The sequence below is a fragment of the Echiichthys vipera genome, assembly GCF_963691815.1.
Source record: "Echiichthys vipera genome assembly, chromosome: 13".
NCBI classification, from domain to species: domain Eukaryota; kingdom Metazoa; phylum Chordata; class Actinopteri; order Perciformes; family Trachinidae; genus Echiichthys; species Echiichthys vipera.
The window spans coordinates 30,129,688-30,149,095 of NC_139838.1; the positions used below are offsets into that span (position 1 = coordinate 30,129,688).

The 19,408-nt window shown below is 44.4% G+C and overlaps 1 protein-coding gene across 1 annotated transcript; it reads right to left on the bottom strand.

Annotated features, from left to right (window-relative positions):
• Positions 1-10,645: 10,645 nt before the first annotated feature.
• LOC310955441 (uncharacterized protein) lies at positions 10,646-17,644 on the bottom strand (the record flags this gene model as incomplete). Its single annotated transcript, XM_083925258.1, has 3 exons — positions 10,646-10,807; positions 11,618-11,758; positions 17,495-17,644. The coding sequence occupies 3 exons, from the start codon at positions 17,642-17,644 to the stop codon at positions 10,646-10,648; spliced, it is 453 nt and encodes a 150-aa protein (XP_083781384.1).
• Positions 17,645-19,408: the final 1,764 nt, after the last annotated feature.

Here is a 19,408-nt window from a genome sequence, read left to right on the forward strand (position 1 = left end):
GAACAGAGAGAAGAAGCAGAGAAGGGAACAAACCTGCTGTGTGTAGCCGCAGCTGAGGGTCGGAAACAGCGTCCAGTAGCTTCTGTTGTCGCTCCTTCTCCTCTTTTGAACGACAAAGTTCCTCCTCGTACTCTGCTATCGTTCTTTCAAAGAGCCCAAATATCTCTTCAGCAGCCAAAGTGAGGCGCTGCTTCACCAACGCTCTCACCCTTTGGACTTTACTCATTGTGCTAACTCACAGCTAGCACGCTAAGCTAACTCGGATATCTCTGGATCTACCGGGAGATGAGTCAGAGGTGAAACCTTCAGAATAAAAGGTGAAAGCTTCAGAATAAAAGGTGAAAGCTTCAGAATAAAAGGTGAATTCAGAGCGGTTTATCCGGAAACACCGAGGCTCTGATGGATCCCAAACACACACTCACGAACAAAGACACACACCGACGCCATTTTGTTCTAAAGATTCAGCCGCAGTTAGAAAAAAAATCACTTCCGGGTCACCCTTCAAAATAAAACCTCCAGAATTTACCACGTTTATATTAAATGAAATATGAATGTAGCATTATGAGTTTTCTCCTTTATACATTATTCTGACAGCTTTAGTTACTTTACAAATGAAAACATATGAAAAGTTGTTCAAATGTGATATTTAGTCATTTACGAGCTGAAACAATCAATAATCCGACTAATAAACACGTATTTAATAAAGTTTGTACAGAAAACTTTTTCTTCAGAGTCTCAGTTCAGAACAAGTTTCTCCTGAAAGTCAACAGCAGTCGGCAGCATCACAAGAGCTGTACGGACAGAATCATCATAAACTTACACCGTTGTTTCAAAACATTCATCAAGAAGAAAAACTCAAATAAAATGTGGAGGTTTGGAGTTTTTTTAAATTCAGCCCTCGTGTCTCACTACTGACATTTTTGTCTTTGAATGTTTCGATGGTTGTGGCTGTGTGAACACATATGACACACGTTTTGGCTCCTATAACCTGATTTAATCCTTATTTAATCAGGCAGTCTCCTTGAGATCAGGATCTCTTTTTCAAGAGCGACCTGAGAACAAGAAACATTCAGAACTCCTGTTAATAAAACTTTAAAGTCTCACAGGAAAATGTTTGACTTTATCATCAGGAGAGTTTGTAATTCATCTCAACATTTGTGTGTTAGAGACGGACATTTAAGGTCAAATACTGGATTTGCACAAAAATGACACTTTCTTTCCCACAAAATCCTTCCGAAAATGAGCCTCTGCCTCTCTGTTCTCCTCAGTTGGACTCTAATGGAGCTTTGAGGACTAATGACCAACACATTTATGGTCTTTGACCTGATCACGCCAGGAAAATCTTTTGTGACAAACACTGCAGCTGAAAGGGTTTTCTCCTGTATGAGTTCTCATGTGTACCTTTAACTTATCCTTTGCTCCAAAAGATTTCTTACAAACTGAACAGCTGAAGGGTTTCTCTCCTGTGTGAGTTCTCATGTGTATCTTTAAATATGCCTTCTGTCCAAAAGATTTTTTACAAACTGAACAGCTAAAAGGTTTCTCTCCTGTATGAGTTCTCACATGTCTCTTTAAATGTCCCTTCCTTACAAATGATTTCTTACAGAGTGAACAACTGAAAGGTTTTTCTCCTGTATGAGTTTTAATGTGATGCTTTAAACTTTTACCATATGCAAATAATTTCTTACAGATTGAACAGCTGTGAGGTTTCTCTTCTGTATGAGTTATCATATGCATATTTAAAGTTCCCTTCTGTCCAAAAGATTTGTTACAGACTGAACAACTGAAAGGTTTATCTCCTGTATGAGTTCTCATGTGTATCTTTAAATGTCCCTTCTGTCCAAAAGATTTCTTACAAATAGAACAGCTGTGAGGTTTCTCCCCTGTGTGAGTCCTCATGTGTATCTTTAAATCTTCTTTCCGTCCAAAATATTTCTTACAGACTGAACAGTTGAAAGGTTTCTCTCCTGTATGAGTTCTCATGTGTATCTGTAAATGTCCATTCTGTCCAAAAGATTTCTTACAGACATAACAGCTGAAAGGTTTCTCTCCTGTATGAGTTCTCATGTGTTTCTTTAAATCTCCCTTTTCTCCAAAAGACTTCTTACAGACTGAACAACTGAAAGGTTTCTCTCCTGTGTGAGTTCTTATGTGTATCTCTAAATGCCCCTTACGTGCAAAAGATTTCTTACAGACTGAACAGCTGAAAGGTTTCTCTCCTGTGTGAGTTCTCTGGTGCCACCTCAGATTTGTCTTGATGCCAAATCTTTTCCCACACTCAGAGCACTTAAATTGTTTCTTTCTACATCTTGAATCACTGACAGGAACTTCATCATCTTTCAGAGACTTTGAACCTGACTGAGGTTCTCTTGTCTCCTTCCAGTCAGCACTGTCATCAGTTTCAGGTTCAGAAGAGTCTGCAGTGTTGTCTTCAGTCTCTAGTGTTAAATGTGTGTCTGGATGAGAGTTCCTGTCTGGTTCGGGTTCTGATCCTCTGCAGTCCTCTCCATCAGCTTCTGTCTCCATCTGTGAGGACTGAGGTTTCTCTTCATCATCTTCACTCTTCACAGGGAAGGGAGTGTATGTGAACTTGGTGATATGAGCCTCCTCCAGCCCTTGAAGCTGCTCTCCCTCCTGACTGCTCCACAGTTCCTCCTGTTCCTCTTTAATGTGTGGGGGCTCTAAGTCCTCCTGGTCCAGATCGGAGCTGCACTCCTGCTGCTCAGGGGGAACCTCTTCTTTAACCACCGACAGCTGCTGGACGTCTGCAGGGAAAAGGAAACACACATTGAGGAAAACTAAGATTCCATGCTGACGAGGAGTGAACAGTGTGTGTTCATCTGTTTGAAACAGAGACAGGTTGACACATGAGCTGCACTGAGAATGTTCTGTCTGCATACTGTGATGGCAAATGAAGCCCAAGACTAGAACAATCTTCCTGGGAGGCAAGGAAGCCACCATCCAGCACTCACAGAGACCACCCAACTTTCACCAAATGATCTAGCAACCGTCTACCAATCACTCAGCAGCCAAAATAAGGCCAGAGACCAGACAGAGACCCAGGGGTTAAAGAGCATGTCAGCAGGCAAATAGGAGGGATCACTGTGACCACGGTTGCCGCCGTGGAGTCTTGCCACATCTCATGTGGATGTAGGAGGACAAAGGTTGTCACATTCTAGTCCCATCAAAAACCTGTAAAGAAGGAAGAGACAGCACCAAGAAAAAAAAATCCATATAAGAGTAAGCCACAGCTCACCAGCATGTGCCCCTCCACACCTGCACCGAAAACCCCTGCATGTCAACAACATCCAGCCACACCAATCAGTGAGGCCTGGAGAGCTGAACAACTCCCACACACCATCCTCACACAGATTCCAGGATTCCTGGGAATAGAGACATTGATTGTCATAGGGTCCCTCACCAGCCCATATCACCCAGAGGGGAAGACTTCTGTGCCTAAAGTTGTTTATGCCTTACTCCACCCGCTCAGAGGACACTGGATATTCTCCCCATTTACTCCTTTGTGGCAGATCACCCTGACTCCTCATTGCCCTCTTGTTCAACTTGTGTGTTAGTGACATGGTAGCCTACGCTGGTAGAAATTTACAAGGCGGCAACAGGCTAATTCAAGTTAACACTTTCCACAGCAACCAGCAGCCAGGAGGGCCTTCTTGTTTCTAAGAACAATGTTTCATGGATGACTTTTGTTCATAGAAATGGCTTAAATTGGAATCTGTCCATAATTTTGATATTGCCATACTTGGTAACCATTTTACAAAAGCAGACCCTCACTTAAAACCTCAAGCAGCACTTAGGACGTAACATGTCTTACATAATAGTGTAGGAACCTTGAAAGGAAGTGCTTCTTTGTGGATCCTTTATGTCTGACCATCTGCTCAGCGTCGCAGGAAGGGAGTGTGAGATAAGACGTTTTTATTAGTGGTGCAACGGATCATCATTGATCCGTGATCCGTTCGGATCACTATCTTCGGTTCGGTACACACGTGATCCGTGGATTGACTTATGAAAAAAAAAGGTGTGCGCATGTTCAGTCCACACACTTATTAAGAGCAGCGCGGTCATGGCGAGCGGAGGAACGGAGGAGCTTGAACACCCTGCGTCATTTAAATCCCCTGTATGGCAGCATTTTGGCTTCCCTGTCAATTATAATGATGAAGGAAAGAGGTTGGTGGATAAAACCTTGACGGTGTGTAGGCACTGTGGCACAAGAAAGCCATATGACAGTGGAAACACATCGAGCATGGCCACGCATTTGAAGCGACATCACCCCGGTGTTTCACTGACCGGAGTGAAAATGAAGCCTGCTCAACAACCGCTTATCACCGCGGCATTTAAGCAGCCCCTTGCTGCATCATCCGACCGGGCTAAAGCCATCACAAACGCTATCGGTGTGTTTATAGCTGCAGACATGAGGCCATATTCGGTTGTGCAAAACGAGGGCTTTAAACACATGCTGAAAGTGCTTGAGCCACGTTACTACATCCCGTCGCGCACCCACTTCAGCGAAAAGATCGTGCCAGATCTTTATGAGGAGGAGAAGAAAAAAGTTGTGGATGAACTATCCCGAGCATCCTCTGTTGCGCTCACGACAGACGGGTGGACGTCCAGGGGAACGCAGAGCTATGTTACAATAACCGCTCACTTCATCACAGCAGACTGGGTGATGAGAAGTCCGGTGCTGCAGACACGCCCCCTCTACGAGAGTCACACGGGCACTCATCTTGCGCAGGTACTGACACAAGCAGTGGAGGAATGGAAGATAAAGAGGCCCAGTACTAATATCCTAGTCACAACTGATAATGCCAAAAATCAAATTAATGCAGTGAATGAGGCAGGACTGGGCCCACAGATAGGGTGCTTTGCACATGTAGTGAATTTGGCATCACAGAAGGGAATCTCAGTCAATAGGATGGACCGCCTCCTTGGGAGGATCAGGAAGGTGGTTTCCAACTTCCACCGAAGTACGACAGCCTCTCATGTGCTTAAGACAAAGCAAGAAATGCTAAATCTGCCTACTCATAAGCTCATACATGATGTCCCAACAAGGTGGAACTCCACTTATGATATGTTGGAGCGTTATCTGGAGCAGCAGGCAGCTATATACTCTGCATTGACCGACAAGACCCTGAAGAAAAATGTTAAAGACATCATCACCCTGTCTGGTGATGATGTGAGAGTGGCAGAGGAGGTCCTACAGGTGCTTAAACTCCTTAAAACTGTTACATCTCTGCTGAGCACTGAAACGTCACCATCTGTGTCAATGATTCTGCCGCTGAAAACAAGGATTCTACAATCCATGGCTCCAAGTGTGGAAGACAGCACCATCACTCAAGATGTCAAGACTGCCATTAGAGAGGACCTGAAGCCCAGATACACTTCACCCCCTACTCTACAGGACTACCTTCACAGATCTACTGCCCTGGATCCAAGGTTCAAGTCCCTGTCTCACATGGACCCTGCCCTACGCCAGAGGACATACAGTGACCTCACCACTGAGATTGTGAGCAGTCTGGGCACTGAAGACTGTGATGAGGTAAAGAAAAAGAATATTATTTAAAAATGATCAATATAAATCTAAATACATTTTTTATTTTGAGTAATAATGGCATTTATTAAATGTTATTGCCAGATGTTTCATGTCTATGAAACATGAAAGTAAATAATAGGTTTAATTAATCAACTAATTTTTTTCTGCAGGGTCAAGCTGCAGAGCCAACAGGAACAAACTTGGACACATCTCCTCCACAAAAGAAGTCGGCGATGGCAGAGCTTTTTGGAGAGACCTTTGCCAGCAAAGACATGGGCAGCAAGGCTCCTGCTGACATCATCAAAGAGGAGGTGGCATCCTACCTGGCAGCAAGCGGCATTACAGTGGATGGTGATCCACTGACATGGTGGAAAAGCAATGAGTGTAAATACCCTCACATTGCCAAGATGGCAAGATGCTATCTTGCTGTGCCAGGGTCTTCAGTTCCTTCCGAGAGAGTGTTCTCAACAGCAGGGGACATAGTGACTGCAAAGAGGTCCACACTCTCTCCAGACAATGTAGACATAGACACCCTTGTCTTTTTGAAAAAGAATTTGAAATTATAAGCTCAGGTATGCTTTGCTTTCTTTCTTTTATTCTTCTTTGATGATGTGGACATAGGTTTTGTTTCACTTTCAAAGTTTCAAGGAAGATGATGATGTGCCTCATTGCATTTTAAGTTGTTTTTCATTGGTCCATGTTTAAAGGGAGGAGATATGCCTTCTAATGTTGCACTTTAACTTGTTTTTGTTAAAAAGAAGATATTATGCCTTGTGCACTTTCAGTTGATTTTATATGTTTTAATTTAACAAGTGTTAATAAACAAAAGACAAACTTATGTTTATTTGTCTTGTCTTTTTTTTTTTTTTTGCTGATCGGAGAAACGATCCGAACCGTGAGTTTTTTGATCCGTTGCACCCCTAGTTTTTATACTTCTTTCAATGTGAGATAACGTGTTTTACAACCTCAAGCCCTCCCAGGGTAATTAAACCCAGAACTCCAGGACACTTCCTCCAGGATGGAAGACCTTTTATCCTAAAGCAAAGTCAAATCTGACCGCAATTTGAACTGAAGGGTTTGTCTCTCTCTCACCCAGGAGACAGAGTGACATTCAGTGATAAGGACAAGAAACAGGGCTTGGAAAGTTTGAAAAACAGTTAAAGTTCGCTGTTTCATGGCTGTTCAAAGACATTCTTTCAAATGTGTAACAGTATATGCATTATTTGTATCTTGCTTGTGATTATGTTTATGTGGTTACAGAAGTGCAAAGTCTCTGTTTAATTCCTGAAATATTCTGTGTTTTAATAATACTTCCCTTCACTCAGTAAGGTTATCTGTTAAAACCGCCTGCCTAAAGATTTTGGTTAAATTGGATATCAGAAAGATTAATAAGGGAAAATCACAGAGATAGTTTAATCTTCCCTGTTAGGATGCTGGAATATAATGCAGCTAATTCGCTCAGAACCAGAGGGCTGGGTTAGGCCAAGACCCCCCTTCTCGCTCCCCCGGGGAGATAAAGAACACACAGGGGTGTCTCTGTTTTACTTCATCTTACTTCATCTTCTCTTCAACTCACTCTACTTCCTCTTCCCCCCTCTTCTGCTTTCTGCATTTTTGTTTTTCTTTTGTTTCTTTTGTTCAACTTTGTTGTCCAAAAGTATTTCTGTTTATTATTCTATTTTTTATCGCACAACTTTTCTACAGTATGTTTTTATCTTTTATGAGTTTAGTAAAACCCCTCGTGCTGTCTTTGCCTTTTTGTCCGGCTGGCAACTTGAATCGAACTCGCGACACCAGTCCACAGAACTGGGCAGAACTTTTTTTGTCAACCAACAAACATCAGCCAAAGGCAAGCCACGTGCAGAGCTGCAGTCACCTGAAGAGCTGAATCCAAGCCGGGACGGGAGCAGACAAGCCCCGCCGATCCAACTGCGCAGCTGACCAAGTCTACAGACCAGAACTCAGGTCCGCCAAAAACCGGGACTCGGACCTACAGAACCTGCATCGGTATTGTAAGATGCCAGGGCGACTGTAATATCAACGGCAAAGTAAGGTTTTAATACAAGTCCTGGTCGAAAAACGTTGGTGATAATCAAGTTCTGATCCGAGTTTTGTTGACAGGCTAATTAGAGGCAGTTTAAGTCCGCCAGTAATATTATAAACCAGCCCTGTAGGTCTGAACCACTCTGGCTTTAACTTTTTATATCCACATTTAACCCTTCGACAATCATCTATTCAGTGTGGCACTATTCTGTATTATCTTTGTTAGTTCCCCAAATAAATGTTTATAACTTCACTTCGTTGTGAGAATCTTCCCTTCTGTGCAGAGTTGATGGTCCCTGATGAGGCTGTCGTACGAACTAACGCGTTTGAGACGAGACTGATAACATTTAAATAATCAATTACTTTAAATTACTAAAAGGTATTAAACCTTCACCAAAGGTTAATAAACACCCTGCCTTATTTGGGTGTGGTGCCACTTCGAGGTAAATTAAATTCTAAATTTAAACGAGTCGAGTTTATTCATAATTAATTCAGCGACTGATATATTCTAGCCATAATATGTGGAGGCTTACTCTCCTACTGTTGTATCTAGCTAACGGTACATTTTTGCTCGTGGGCTAAACATATTTAAACATACTTAAACATATTTGGGAGAGACGGTGCTGCTAGTGTTACCTAACTTTATAAATTACACTTATATCAAAATATTAAGGTTGTGTTCTTCACCTTGGTGTTGTTGGTTGAGGGTGTGTGTCTGATTCCAACACCATTATTTAACTATGAGACGTGCTGTCGTGCTGGACGCAGTTTCTGGTGTCACGTGTGTTGAATATGAGATCTGAAGCGAACAGAAAAATGATCTCAATTAAACGCCGTTCAGTTACCGTAAATTTGAGAAAGAAGCCGGTCTCCTGTTGTCCCGATGGCCGGTCTGACAGGGACAGCATGACGACTGGACTCACAGACAGGAAGTTCTTCGTTCTTCACAGACTTTGAACCTGACTGAGGTTCTCTGGTCTCGTTCCAGTCGTCACTGTCGTCAGTCTCAGATTCAGAAGCTGCTCTAGTCCCTGAACCAGACGGGCATTTTCTGGTCCCCTTCCAAAAGTCACTATCGGATTGAAAATGTGGAGCTGGATGTGAGTCCCTGTCTGGTTCTGGTCCTGGTCCTCCACAGTCCTCTCCATCAGCTTCTGTTTCCATCTGTGAGGACTGAGGTTTCTCTTCATCATCTTCACTCTTCACTCTTGACGGGGACAGGAGTGAACAGGAACTTGGTGATATCATGATCTTGGAGCTGCTCTCCCTCCTGACTGCTCCAGAAGTCCTGCTGTTCCTCTTTAATGTGTGGGGGCTCTGGGTCCTGGTCCAGACTGGAGCTGTACTCCTGCTGCTCAGGGGGAACCTCTTCTTTAACCACCACCAGCTGCTGAAACAAGGAAAGAACAAGTTTATGTTTAAGTGGAGCCTGCAAATATTTAATATCATGAAGATATAAACAGACATTAGATCTGCTGCAACAGTCCGGCTCCTTTTTGCTCTTTGCTCCAATAAGAGCAGAATAAACTTGGTACCTGACAGAACCTCAGTCCACTTCACCCTTTCCTGCTCAGACAACATTAGCTAGCTCTCATGCTCTTCTCTGATTACAGATGATTCATGTCATCTGAAAAATATGTCAACAACCGACATCTTTCTGTTCCTCTAAAGTTGGGACAGAAAGAAGGAGAATCAAACCTGGCTCACACTGGTGATCGGACATCAGGCCAACTTCTAGTAAGCCACTGTTTTATTCTAGTTTTGATATTTAAAAATAGAAACTTTGGTCTCCAAATAGCAGGAAGTGTAATTTCCGTTCTCCACACCTTTGTCAGAGATGTGCAGGTTATGAAACATGTTTGTGAGATCACAAAAAGCCCAAATGTCCTCCTGACCTGAGAGAAGACTTCAGACAGTCTGTTAGCATGAGCTAGCTGCTAACAGACTGTGAGTGTGTGTGTGGGTGGTTTAGCTAACGTTAGCTTAGCAAAACAACATGATGAGTAGCGATGTTTCCAGCAGGACAAAGAAAACGAACCTGTTCCTCTCCACAGCTTCATTTGCGGGGTTCAAACCTCCTCCAGCTGCTCTCGATGGCAGCACTGCACCTCTGCACTCAGACTACGTCACCAGCACCAGCGCCCTGCTGCTAACTCACAGCTAGCATGCTAAGCTAGCTCGGATATCTCTGTATCCACCGGGAGATGAGTAAGAGGTGAGACCTTCAGAATAAGAGGTGAAATCTTCAGAATAAAAGGTGAAACCTTCAGAGTAAAGGTGAATTCGGAGCGGTTTATCCGGACACACTGAGGCTCTGATGGATCACAAACTAAGATTAGAACTCGACGCCATTTTGCTCTAAAGACTATGACGGAACTAGAAAAAATCACTTCCGGGTCACCCTTCAAAATAAAACCTCCAGACTTGTTCACGTTCATATGAATGAGATATTAATACAGCGTTATGGGCTGTGTCCTTTTCATGCCACTTTGAACCAAAGAAAGCTTTATTTCAAAAATGTAAATAAAAAAATAAAAATACAATGAGAGCAAAAGGAAACAACACAATAATAACTTAGAAGATGAATCTTATTTCATCTGTTTTCAACTTATTATTAATAATAATAATAATAATCATGATCATAATGAATGGCTTCATATTTATACATCTTATTTTTAAAACATTCGTCACATTTTGCTACATGTGTAAAAATTCACCAGAGAAAATGATGTAAATAAAAGTTTATTTTCCACATAATTCTGATTCTGTTTGAGTCACTTTACAAATGAAAACACATTCAAAGTTGTAAACGTGATATTTAGTAACTTACACGCTGAAACAATCAATAAGCCGATATAAGATATCGTTATTATATCATTAAAGAATTCCACATTAGCCCAATTTCTCCACCAAAACCACAGTCTTCTCTTCCAGCAAGCTGCAGATGGAGGCTGCCCTACATTACAAGCAGGGGCGGACCGGCTGAACGGACGGTCCCTCCCGGCCAGCGTTCATATTTTCACTTTAAACGGTTCTCTGGCTCTGGCCCGGCAGTCAGACTGGGTCAGGTTGTTGCCTCAGGTCTACTGATGCCAACCTCCTCCAAACCATCAGGACTAAGCTCTGGACTTGGGGCGACAGAGCCTTTGCTGCAGCCGCACCCTCCCTCTGGAATGCACTTCCCAGCCACATCGTCAACACCAACACTCCTCCGTCCTTCAAGACAGCCCTCAAAACTCACCTTTTCACTCCTGATTATTGTGTTTTTGTGAGGAAAGAATCATCATAAACTTACAATGTTGTCTCAAAACATTCATCAAGAACAATGAATCTAAAAGTTACATATCATCATCAGTTGCATCATACAACAACAAAGAATTACAAACAGATACATCAGAAAAAAAATTATTTTTATTAAACTTTAAAGTCTCACAGGAAAATGTACGACTTTATCTTTAGGAAAGTTTGTAATTCATCTCAACATTTGTGGGTTAGAGAGGAACAGTATTAAGGTCAAATACTGGATTGGCACAAATATAAGACCGTTTTTTGTTCCTGGAAATCCTTCTGAAAAAGAGGCTCTGCCTCTCTGTTCTCCTCAGTTTGACTCTAATGAAGCTTTGAGGATTAATGACCAACACATTTATGGTCTTTGATCTGATAACGCCAGGAAAATCTTTCATGACAAACACTGCAGCTGAAAGGTTTTTCTCCTGTGTGAGTTCTCATATGTATCTTTAAATATGCCTTCTGAACAAAAGATTTCTTACAGACTGGACAGCTGTAAGGTTTTTCTCCTGTATGAGTTCTCATGTGTATCTTCAATTGTCCTTTCTGTCCAATGGATTTCTTACAGACTGAACAGCTGTAAGGTTTCTCTCCTGTATGAGTTCTCATGTGTAACTTTAAATATGCCTTCTGAACAAAGGATTTCTTACAGACTGGACAGCTGTAAGGTTTCTCTCCTGTATGAGTTATCATGTGTAACTTTAAATATGCCTTCAGTCCAAAGGATTTCTTACAAACTGAACAGCTGTAAGGTTTCTCTCCTGTATGAGTTCTCATGTGTATCTTCAATTGTCCCTTCTGTCCAAAGGATTTCTTACAGACTGAACAGCTGAATGGTTTCTCTCCTGTATGAGTTATCATGTGCATCTTCAACCTTGCCTTCAGTCCAAAGGATTTCTTACAGACTGAACAGCTATAAGGTTTCTCTCCTGTATGAGTTATCATGTGTATCTTTAAATCTCCCTTCTTTCCAAAGGATTTCTTACAGACTGAACAGCTGTGAGGTTTCTCTCCCTTATGAGTTATCATGTGCCGCCTCAGATTTGTCTTGATGCCAAATCTTTTCCCACACTCAGAGCACTTAAATCGTTTCTCTCTACATCTTGAATCACTGATAGGAACTTCATCATCTTTCAGAGACTTTGAACCTGACTGAGGTTCTCTTGTCTCCTTCCAGTCAGCACTTTCATCAGTTTCAGGTTCAGAAGAGTCTCCAGTCTTGTCTTCAGTCTCTGGTGTTAAATGTGTGTCATTAACAAAGGTAATTGACACTTTCTCTGTTCTGTGGAGTCTCCTGTGTTTCACAAAAGCGGCTCTATATTTAAAACACTTCTTACAAACTGGACAGCTGAAAGGCTTCAGGCCAGTGTGACATCCCTCATCGCTCAGAAAGACTTTGTTTGGTTTCAGAGCCGACTGAGATTCACTGGGAACTCTCCAATCACCACTATCATCACTGTCATCAGTCTCAGGTTCAGAAGACCCCCCAGTCTTGTCTCCAGTCTCTGGTGTTAAATGTGTATCTGGATGCGAGTTCCGGTCTGGTCCTCCACAGTCCTCTCCATCAGCTTCTGTCTCCATCAGTGAGGACTGAGGTTTCTCTTCATCATCTTCACTCTTCACAGGGACAGGAGTGAATGTGAACTTGGTGATATCAGCCTCCTCCAGCCCTTGAAGCTGCTCTCCCTCCTCACTGCTCCACAGTTCCTCCTGTTCCTCTTTAATGTGTGGGGGCTCTGGGTCCTCCTGGTCCAGACTGGAGCTGCACTCCTGCTGCTCAGGGGTAACCTCTTCTTTAACCACCGACAGCTGCTGTACGTCTGCAGGAAACAGGAAACACACAATGAGGAAAACTAAGATGGAAAGTGCCCTGAGAGACTGTTACAACACCACAGTCTGGGATGTGCTGATCAAGCCGCACGGTGAGGACGTAGAGGGGATGACACATTGTCTGATGGAGTACCTGAACTTCTGCGCTGACGTTGTCTCCCCTGTACAGACTGGCCGCTGTTACCATCTTTAAGATGGCGCCGTGCCAGTGGCAGCCTATCGTAGCAGCTCCCGGTACTTCCTAGTTTTTATTAAGTTTTTATTGTGTTTTTAGCGTATTTCTTTATTTATTATCTGTACCCCGCGCTGTGGATACACACTGTCCACATATCAAGATGTTTATCCAACGGTTTGGATATCTCTTAGTTAGCTTTTTCGTGCTTTGGTCTCTCCTGGTGACTGGAAGCCGTGCCTGCTCTACAGCCGGCATTGTTTAAAGTCACCACCAGCTGATCACCCCGGGGCCCAAAACCCTCTTCGTCGGGAGAGACCCACAATACCGAAGGAGCTAAGGAGGAGACGGCGAGGCTGCAGAGAAGGAGTTAAACGAAGGAGGAAGTTTAAACCCTGCATCCCGGCAGTTATAACTGGAAACGTAAGGTCCCTGGCAAATGAGATGGACGAACTGGAAGCGCTCGCCAGGACGCAGCAGGAATACAGAGAGTCCAGAATCATGTGTTTCAGAGAAACGTGGCTGCACGACAAGATACCGGACTCAAACACCACCATCCCCGGCTTCCACGCGGTCCGAGCCGACAGAGACCCCACTGCGAGCGTCAAGAAGAAAGGAGGAGGGCACGCCGTGCTCGTCAACAACAGGTGGAGTCACCCCGGGCACATCTCTGTAAAAGACCGGTTCTGCAGCCCAGACATCGAGCTCATCGCAATCGGACTGCGTCCATATTATCTGCCACAGGAGTTTACCAACGTCATCACCATTACTGTTTACATTCCACCGTCTGGAAATGCCGACGCAGCGTGTTACGTCATCAACGCTGCGACAGCGGCACTACAGACGAAACACCCCGGAGCATTCGTCATCATCAGAGGTCACTTCAACCATGTCTCTCTCTCATCCACTCTCCCAACGTTTCACCAGTTTGTCAAACGCACAACAAGGGACAATAAAACCATAGATCTGCTGTGTGCAAATGTCAAAGAGGCATTCAGCTCCACGGCCCTCCCTCCCCTGGGAAGGTCAGACCACAACCTCGTCCTGCTCTCCCCATCATACATGCCTGTGGTTCAGCAGCAACCAGTAACAGTAAGAACTGTGAGGAAATGGTCTCCTGAGGCCATGGAGTCACTGCAGGGTGCCCTAGAAGCCACTGACTGGGATGCACTTTACATACAACACAGCGAGGACATTGATGGCATCACTGATTGTGTCTGTGATTACATTGGGTTCTGCAGAGACACCATCCCCAATTTAGAGGTCCGCTGTAACCCAAATAACAAACCCTGGGTTACCAGCGACCTGAAGGGCCTACTCAACGAGAAAAAGAGGGCCTTCAGGTCAGGGGACTGTGCAGAACTCAAGCATGTTCAGAGAGAAGGAAAACTACAGGAGAAAACTGGAATCCAAACTGGAGAACAACAACACCAGGGATGTATGGAGGGGGATGAGTGAGATCACCGGCTACCAGAGGAAAGGAGGAGGAACAGCTGAGAGAAATGAACAATGTGCGAACGAGTTTGTCCTGTTTTTCAACAGGTTTCGACCTCAGCTCCCCCAGCAGCCCCCCTGCTGCTCCTCAAAGCAACCACCTCTGGTCACAACCCCCCCAGAGCCCCACAACAACCCCTGCAGCAGACACCAGGTTCCTCAAGCCTCTTGCTCCCCCACCTCCCTGCTGGCCCCCTCCACAGACCGTCTCACACCCCCCTCCCCCAGGACCCATGCACTTTCCCCACTGCTGCCTACAAACTTCTGCAGCAGTCACCACTCTGCACTACCTCCCACCCCCCAGTCTGGACTTAACATCACAGCCAGCCAGGTGAGAAGAGAGCTGGAGAGGCTCAGTCAGAGGAAAGCTGATTGACCGGACCGCATCAGCCCTCGCGTGCTGAAGGCCTGTGCCGGCCAGCTCTGCAGAGTTCTCCAGCACCTCTTTAACCTGAGCCTCCACCTTCAAAGAAAAAGAAAACACCCTGCCTTGTTCCAGTGCCCAAAAAAGGACATCCTGTGGCACTGGATGACTACAGGCCGATTGCACTGATCTCTCACATTATGAAGGTCATGGAGAGGCTGGTTCTTCCACACCTCAGACCCCTAGTGTGCCCATCACAGGGCCCCCTACAATTAGCAGATCAGCCCCATGTTTGGGTTGATGATGCACTCATCTACCTGCTGCAGGAAGCCTTCTCCTCCCTGGATAGACCCAACAATGCTGTCCGCATCATGTTCTTCGACTTCTCCAGCGCCTTTAACACCATCCAGCCCGAGCTGCTGAAGGCCAAACTGGAGAACATGCAGGTGGCTTCTCCTCTGGTCACATGGGTCAATGACTATCTGACGGGCAGGCCGCAGTATGTGAGATTACATAACACTGTGTGTCTGCCCGTCTGATCAGCAACATTGGCGCCCCCCAGGGAACTGTGCTGTCGCCCTTCCTCTTCACCACCTACACTGCAGATTTTAAGTACCGCACTGAGTCGTGTCATCTGCAGAAATTCTCTGATGACACGGCCATTGTGGGGCGGGTAGACGGTGGGAGGGAGTATGAGTACAGGGACCTGGTCAGCAATTTTGTCAAATGGTGTGAGGAGAACCACCTGCAGCTGAACGTGGCGAAGACGAAAGAGATGGTGGTGGACTTTAGGAGGAACAAGCCCCCGCCCTCTCCAGTCTGTATTGGTGGGACGGACATCAACATTGTGGACTCCTACAAGTACCTGGGTGTTGTTCTGGACAACAAACTGGAGTGGACTGCAAACAGCCAGGGAGTCTACAAGAAGGGCCTGAGCCGGCTGTTGTCGCGATCATCATCTTCTTTGCTGTGGTGTCCTGGGGTGCAGGCATCAAAGCAAAAGACGCAAACAGACTAAACACACTCATTAGGAAGGCAGGGTCTGTTGTCGGCTCTAAGCTTGTCACCCTGGAGGAGGTGGAGGAGAACAGGATGCAAAACTGCTGGTGATCATGGACAATGTCTCTCATCCCCTCCACGAAACCCTGGACGAGCTTGAGAGCAGCAGACTCATCCAACCTTGCTGCCTTAAAGAACGGCACAGGAAACCATTCCTACCTGCTGCCATCAGACTGTACAACGCTTCACAGCAACGCTTCACAGCAACGCTCAGGGAATAATCTCACACTATTCGAAGTGACTTATCACTGAAATGCACCTCTCTCTCTCTTGCACCTTAAAATCCACATAGTATATTGTAATATAGTGTTTATCTCAGATACTGTACTTTTATTGTAGTTCATATTTTGTATTTTATTTTTTGTACATCTGATTGTTTTGTACCGCTGCTACGATGACCTAATTTCCCCTCGGGGATAAATAAAACTATCTATCTATCTATCTATCTATCTATCTATCTATCTATCTATCTATCTATCTATCTATCTTTGTATCTATCTAGACACTGATTAGAGATGGATTTGAATTTATTAATGCTTACAATCGTTTTACTTCATCTGCTGAACGTGAACAGAGTTCCTGGAGGTTTAATAGAGCTGACCGCGACCCCTGCAGTGAGTAACGTCACAGAAGACCGACTCCTAAAATGTGCCGACTTCACAGATTCTGAATCATCAGCAGGGTCGTCAGAGTGAACAGAGAGAAGAAGCAGAGAAGGGAACAAACCTGCTCTGTGGAGCCGCAGCTGAGGGTTGAAAACAGCATCCAGTAGCTTCTGTTGTCGCTCCTTCTCCGCTTTTGAACGACAAAGTTCCTCCTCGTACTCTGCTATCGTTCTTTCAAAGAGCCCAAATATCTCTTCAGCAGCCAAAGTGAGGCGCTGCTTCACCAACGCTCTCTGCAGTGAGGACTGAGGTTCCTCTTCATCATCTTTGCTCTTCACAGGGACAGAAGTGGATGGGAACTTGGTGATATCATGATCTTGAAGCTGCTCTCCCTCCTGGCGGCTCCAGAAGTCCTGCTGTTCCTCTTTAATGTGTTGAACCTTCTGCTCCAGACTGGAGCTGCACCCCTGCTGCTCAGGAGGAACCTCTTCTTTAACCACCAACAGCTGCTGGACGTCTGCAGGAAACAGGAAACACACACACATGAGTGACCACTCCGACTCGACTCACATCAATAATAAGGAGAAAAAGAACCATGAATGATGTGCCCGCTGTAAAAAGTGCAGAATGCTCCTTTAACACATAATAAGGGACATGTTTGATAAGCACATGGACTGGTGTGAAATCTACTCATGACACATCTCTGGGCTTGATCACTGACGGTGTCCTCTTTGCTGACAACAGCATAATTCAAAATGACGTCATCAAACGTCACCACCTCAGGTTCTCCTAAACACGTCACATCCGGACTAGATTCTACTGAAGAGGCGACATTTTCTATCAAACTCACTTTTACATTTGTGAAAGTTGGATTCTGAAAATGCAAAGAAGCTAGATTTCACTTTTCACTTTTTTCAGAAGTAGACAACATAAGACCAGGTCCAGAACCAGAGTCACTGTTCCTGGACCTGTCAGATCTGGACCGGATCACAGTAGAGAGGCTGAAGTTTCTAAAGACCAGAGAGAAGAAGCAGAGAAGGGAACAAACCTGCTGTGTGGAGCCGCAGCTGAGGGTCGGAAACAGCGTCCAGTAGCTTCTGTTGTCGCTCCTTCTCCTCTTTTGAACGACAAAGTTCCTCCTCGTACTCTGCTATCGTTCTTTCAAAGAGCCCAAATATCTCTTCAGCGGCCAAAGTGAGGCGCTGCTTCACCAACGCTCTCAGCCTTTGGACTTTACTCATTGTGCTAACTCACAGCTAGCATGCTAAGCTAACTCGGATATCTCTGGATCTACCGGGAGATGAGTCAGAGGCGAAACCTTCAGAATAAAAGGTGAAGAGCACAAAGTTCATTCAGACAGGATTATCCGGACACACAGAGGCGGTGATGATCAGTGCTGTTGGAGCTCACACACACTTTCTAAACACAACAACGGACTCTGCTAACACACGTCTGTGCTGGACGCCATCTTGATCGCAGTGTGTCGTTCTGTAAAGAAAACCACTTCCGGGGCGGCGGCTTCTTCTTCTTTGCGTTATTTGGCAGATTGTAACACCAGCTGTAAGGAGCATACCGCCACCTATTGAACTGGAGTATGTAGGACAGGATCTAGTAGCCTATAGTTCTACATTAAATGATCTTATAGAATAATAATAATGACACAAAACAAAACAAAGCATAAACATGATGATATATATATATATATATATATACAAACTCAGAAAGTCTCTGAAAGACCTGGCTGAGGAGGCTGAGCAGAGAAGCTTCTGGCTTTGGCTAAGAAGGAAGGACCAGGCATGGGGAAAGCAGGGGTCCTAGGGTCAGCTGCAGGGAGACATCCCTGCTGTTGCTCCACCACCGTGAGATGTCCCAGGATTAATGGAGCGAAACATCAATAAAGGGTGGCTACCTGCAGCTACCCGCAACCGCACCGCCGGAGGTGCAACAAGCAGAAATGTTTAGCAGGCAGTCACTTGCCTGTACTACCATCTACAATGTCATGTTTAAGCATTAGAGCCAATGAGATGATAGCACATCTCCTCTTGCTACAAGAATCTCATCTTTGCTGTTTGAGCCTCAGAATTGAGGCGGCGTCACACACTACTTTGTGTTGACGACTTGACTTCAGTATCAGACATATGGGACTCTGACATTTTCTTTTCTTTTCTGGAATCATAATAAATTCTTCCCTAACAACCCTCTGCCCGGGCACTTACGTCCCTCTGAATTTACACAGAGAAAAACGAAAATGTTGAATTGAAAATACGATGGTGGTGATAAAAATGAAAAAACAGTTGGAGCAAATGAACTGACATCTTCCTGAGTGGAAAGAACTTACAAGGTTAGCGAGAGCACTGATGAGGCAGGACCAGGACCCAGTAGCAGAGAAATGACAGGTGCAGGCATGTTTGGCAATAATGTGCATGAGGTCAAAGAGGGGTTTGCATTTAAACAGTATGTATCAACATTTACTGCTTCAGACACCTTTGAACAAGAATCACAATCAGACTTTCTTTTGGTTTGTTTTAAAGAAAACACATATTTAATAAAGTTTATACAGAAAACTTTTTCTTCAGAGTCTCAGTTCAGAACAAGTTTCTCCTGAAAGTCAACAGCAGTCGGCAGCATCACAAGAGCTGAACGGAAAGAATCATCATGAACTTACACCGTTGTTTCAAAACATTCATCAAGAAGAAAAACTCAGATAATCTAAAAGTTACAAATCATCATCAGTTGCATCATACAAAAACAAAGAATTACAAACAGATACATCTGAAAAAAATATCTTTTTATAAAACTTTAAAGTCTCAGGAAAATGTTTGACTTTATCTTTAGGAAAGTTTGTAATTCATCTCAACATTTGTGTGTTAGAGAGGGACATTTAAGGTCAAATACTGGATTGGCACAAATATAAGACCGTTTTTTGTTCCTGGAAATCCTTCTGATAAAGAGGCTCTGCCTCTCTGTTCTCCTCAGTTTGACTCTAATGAAGCTTTGAGGATTAA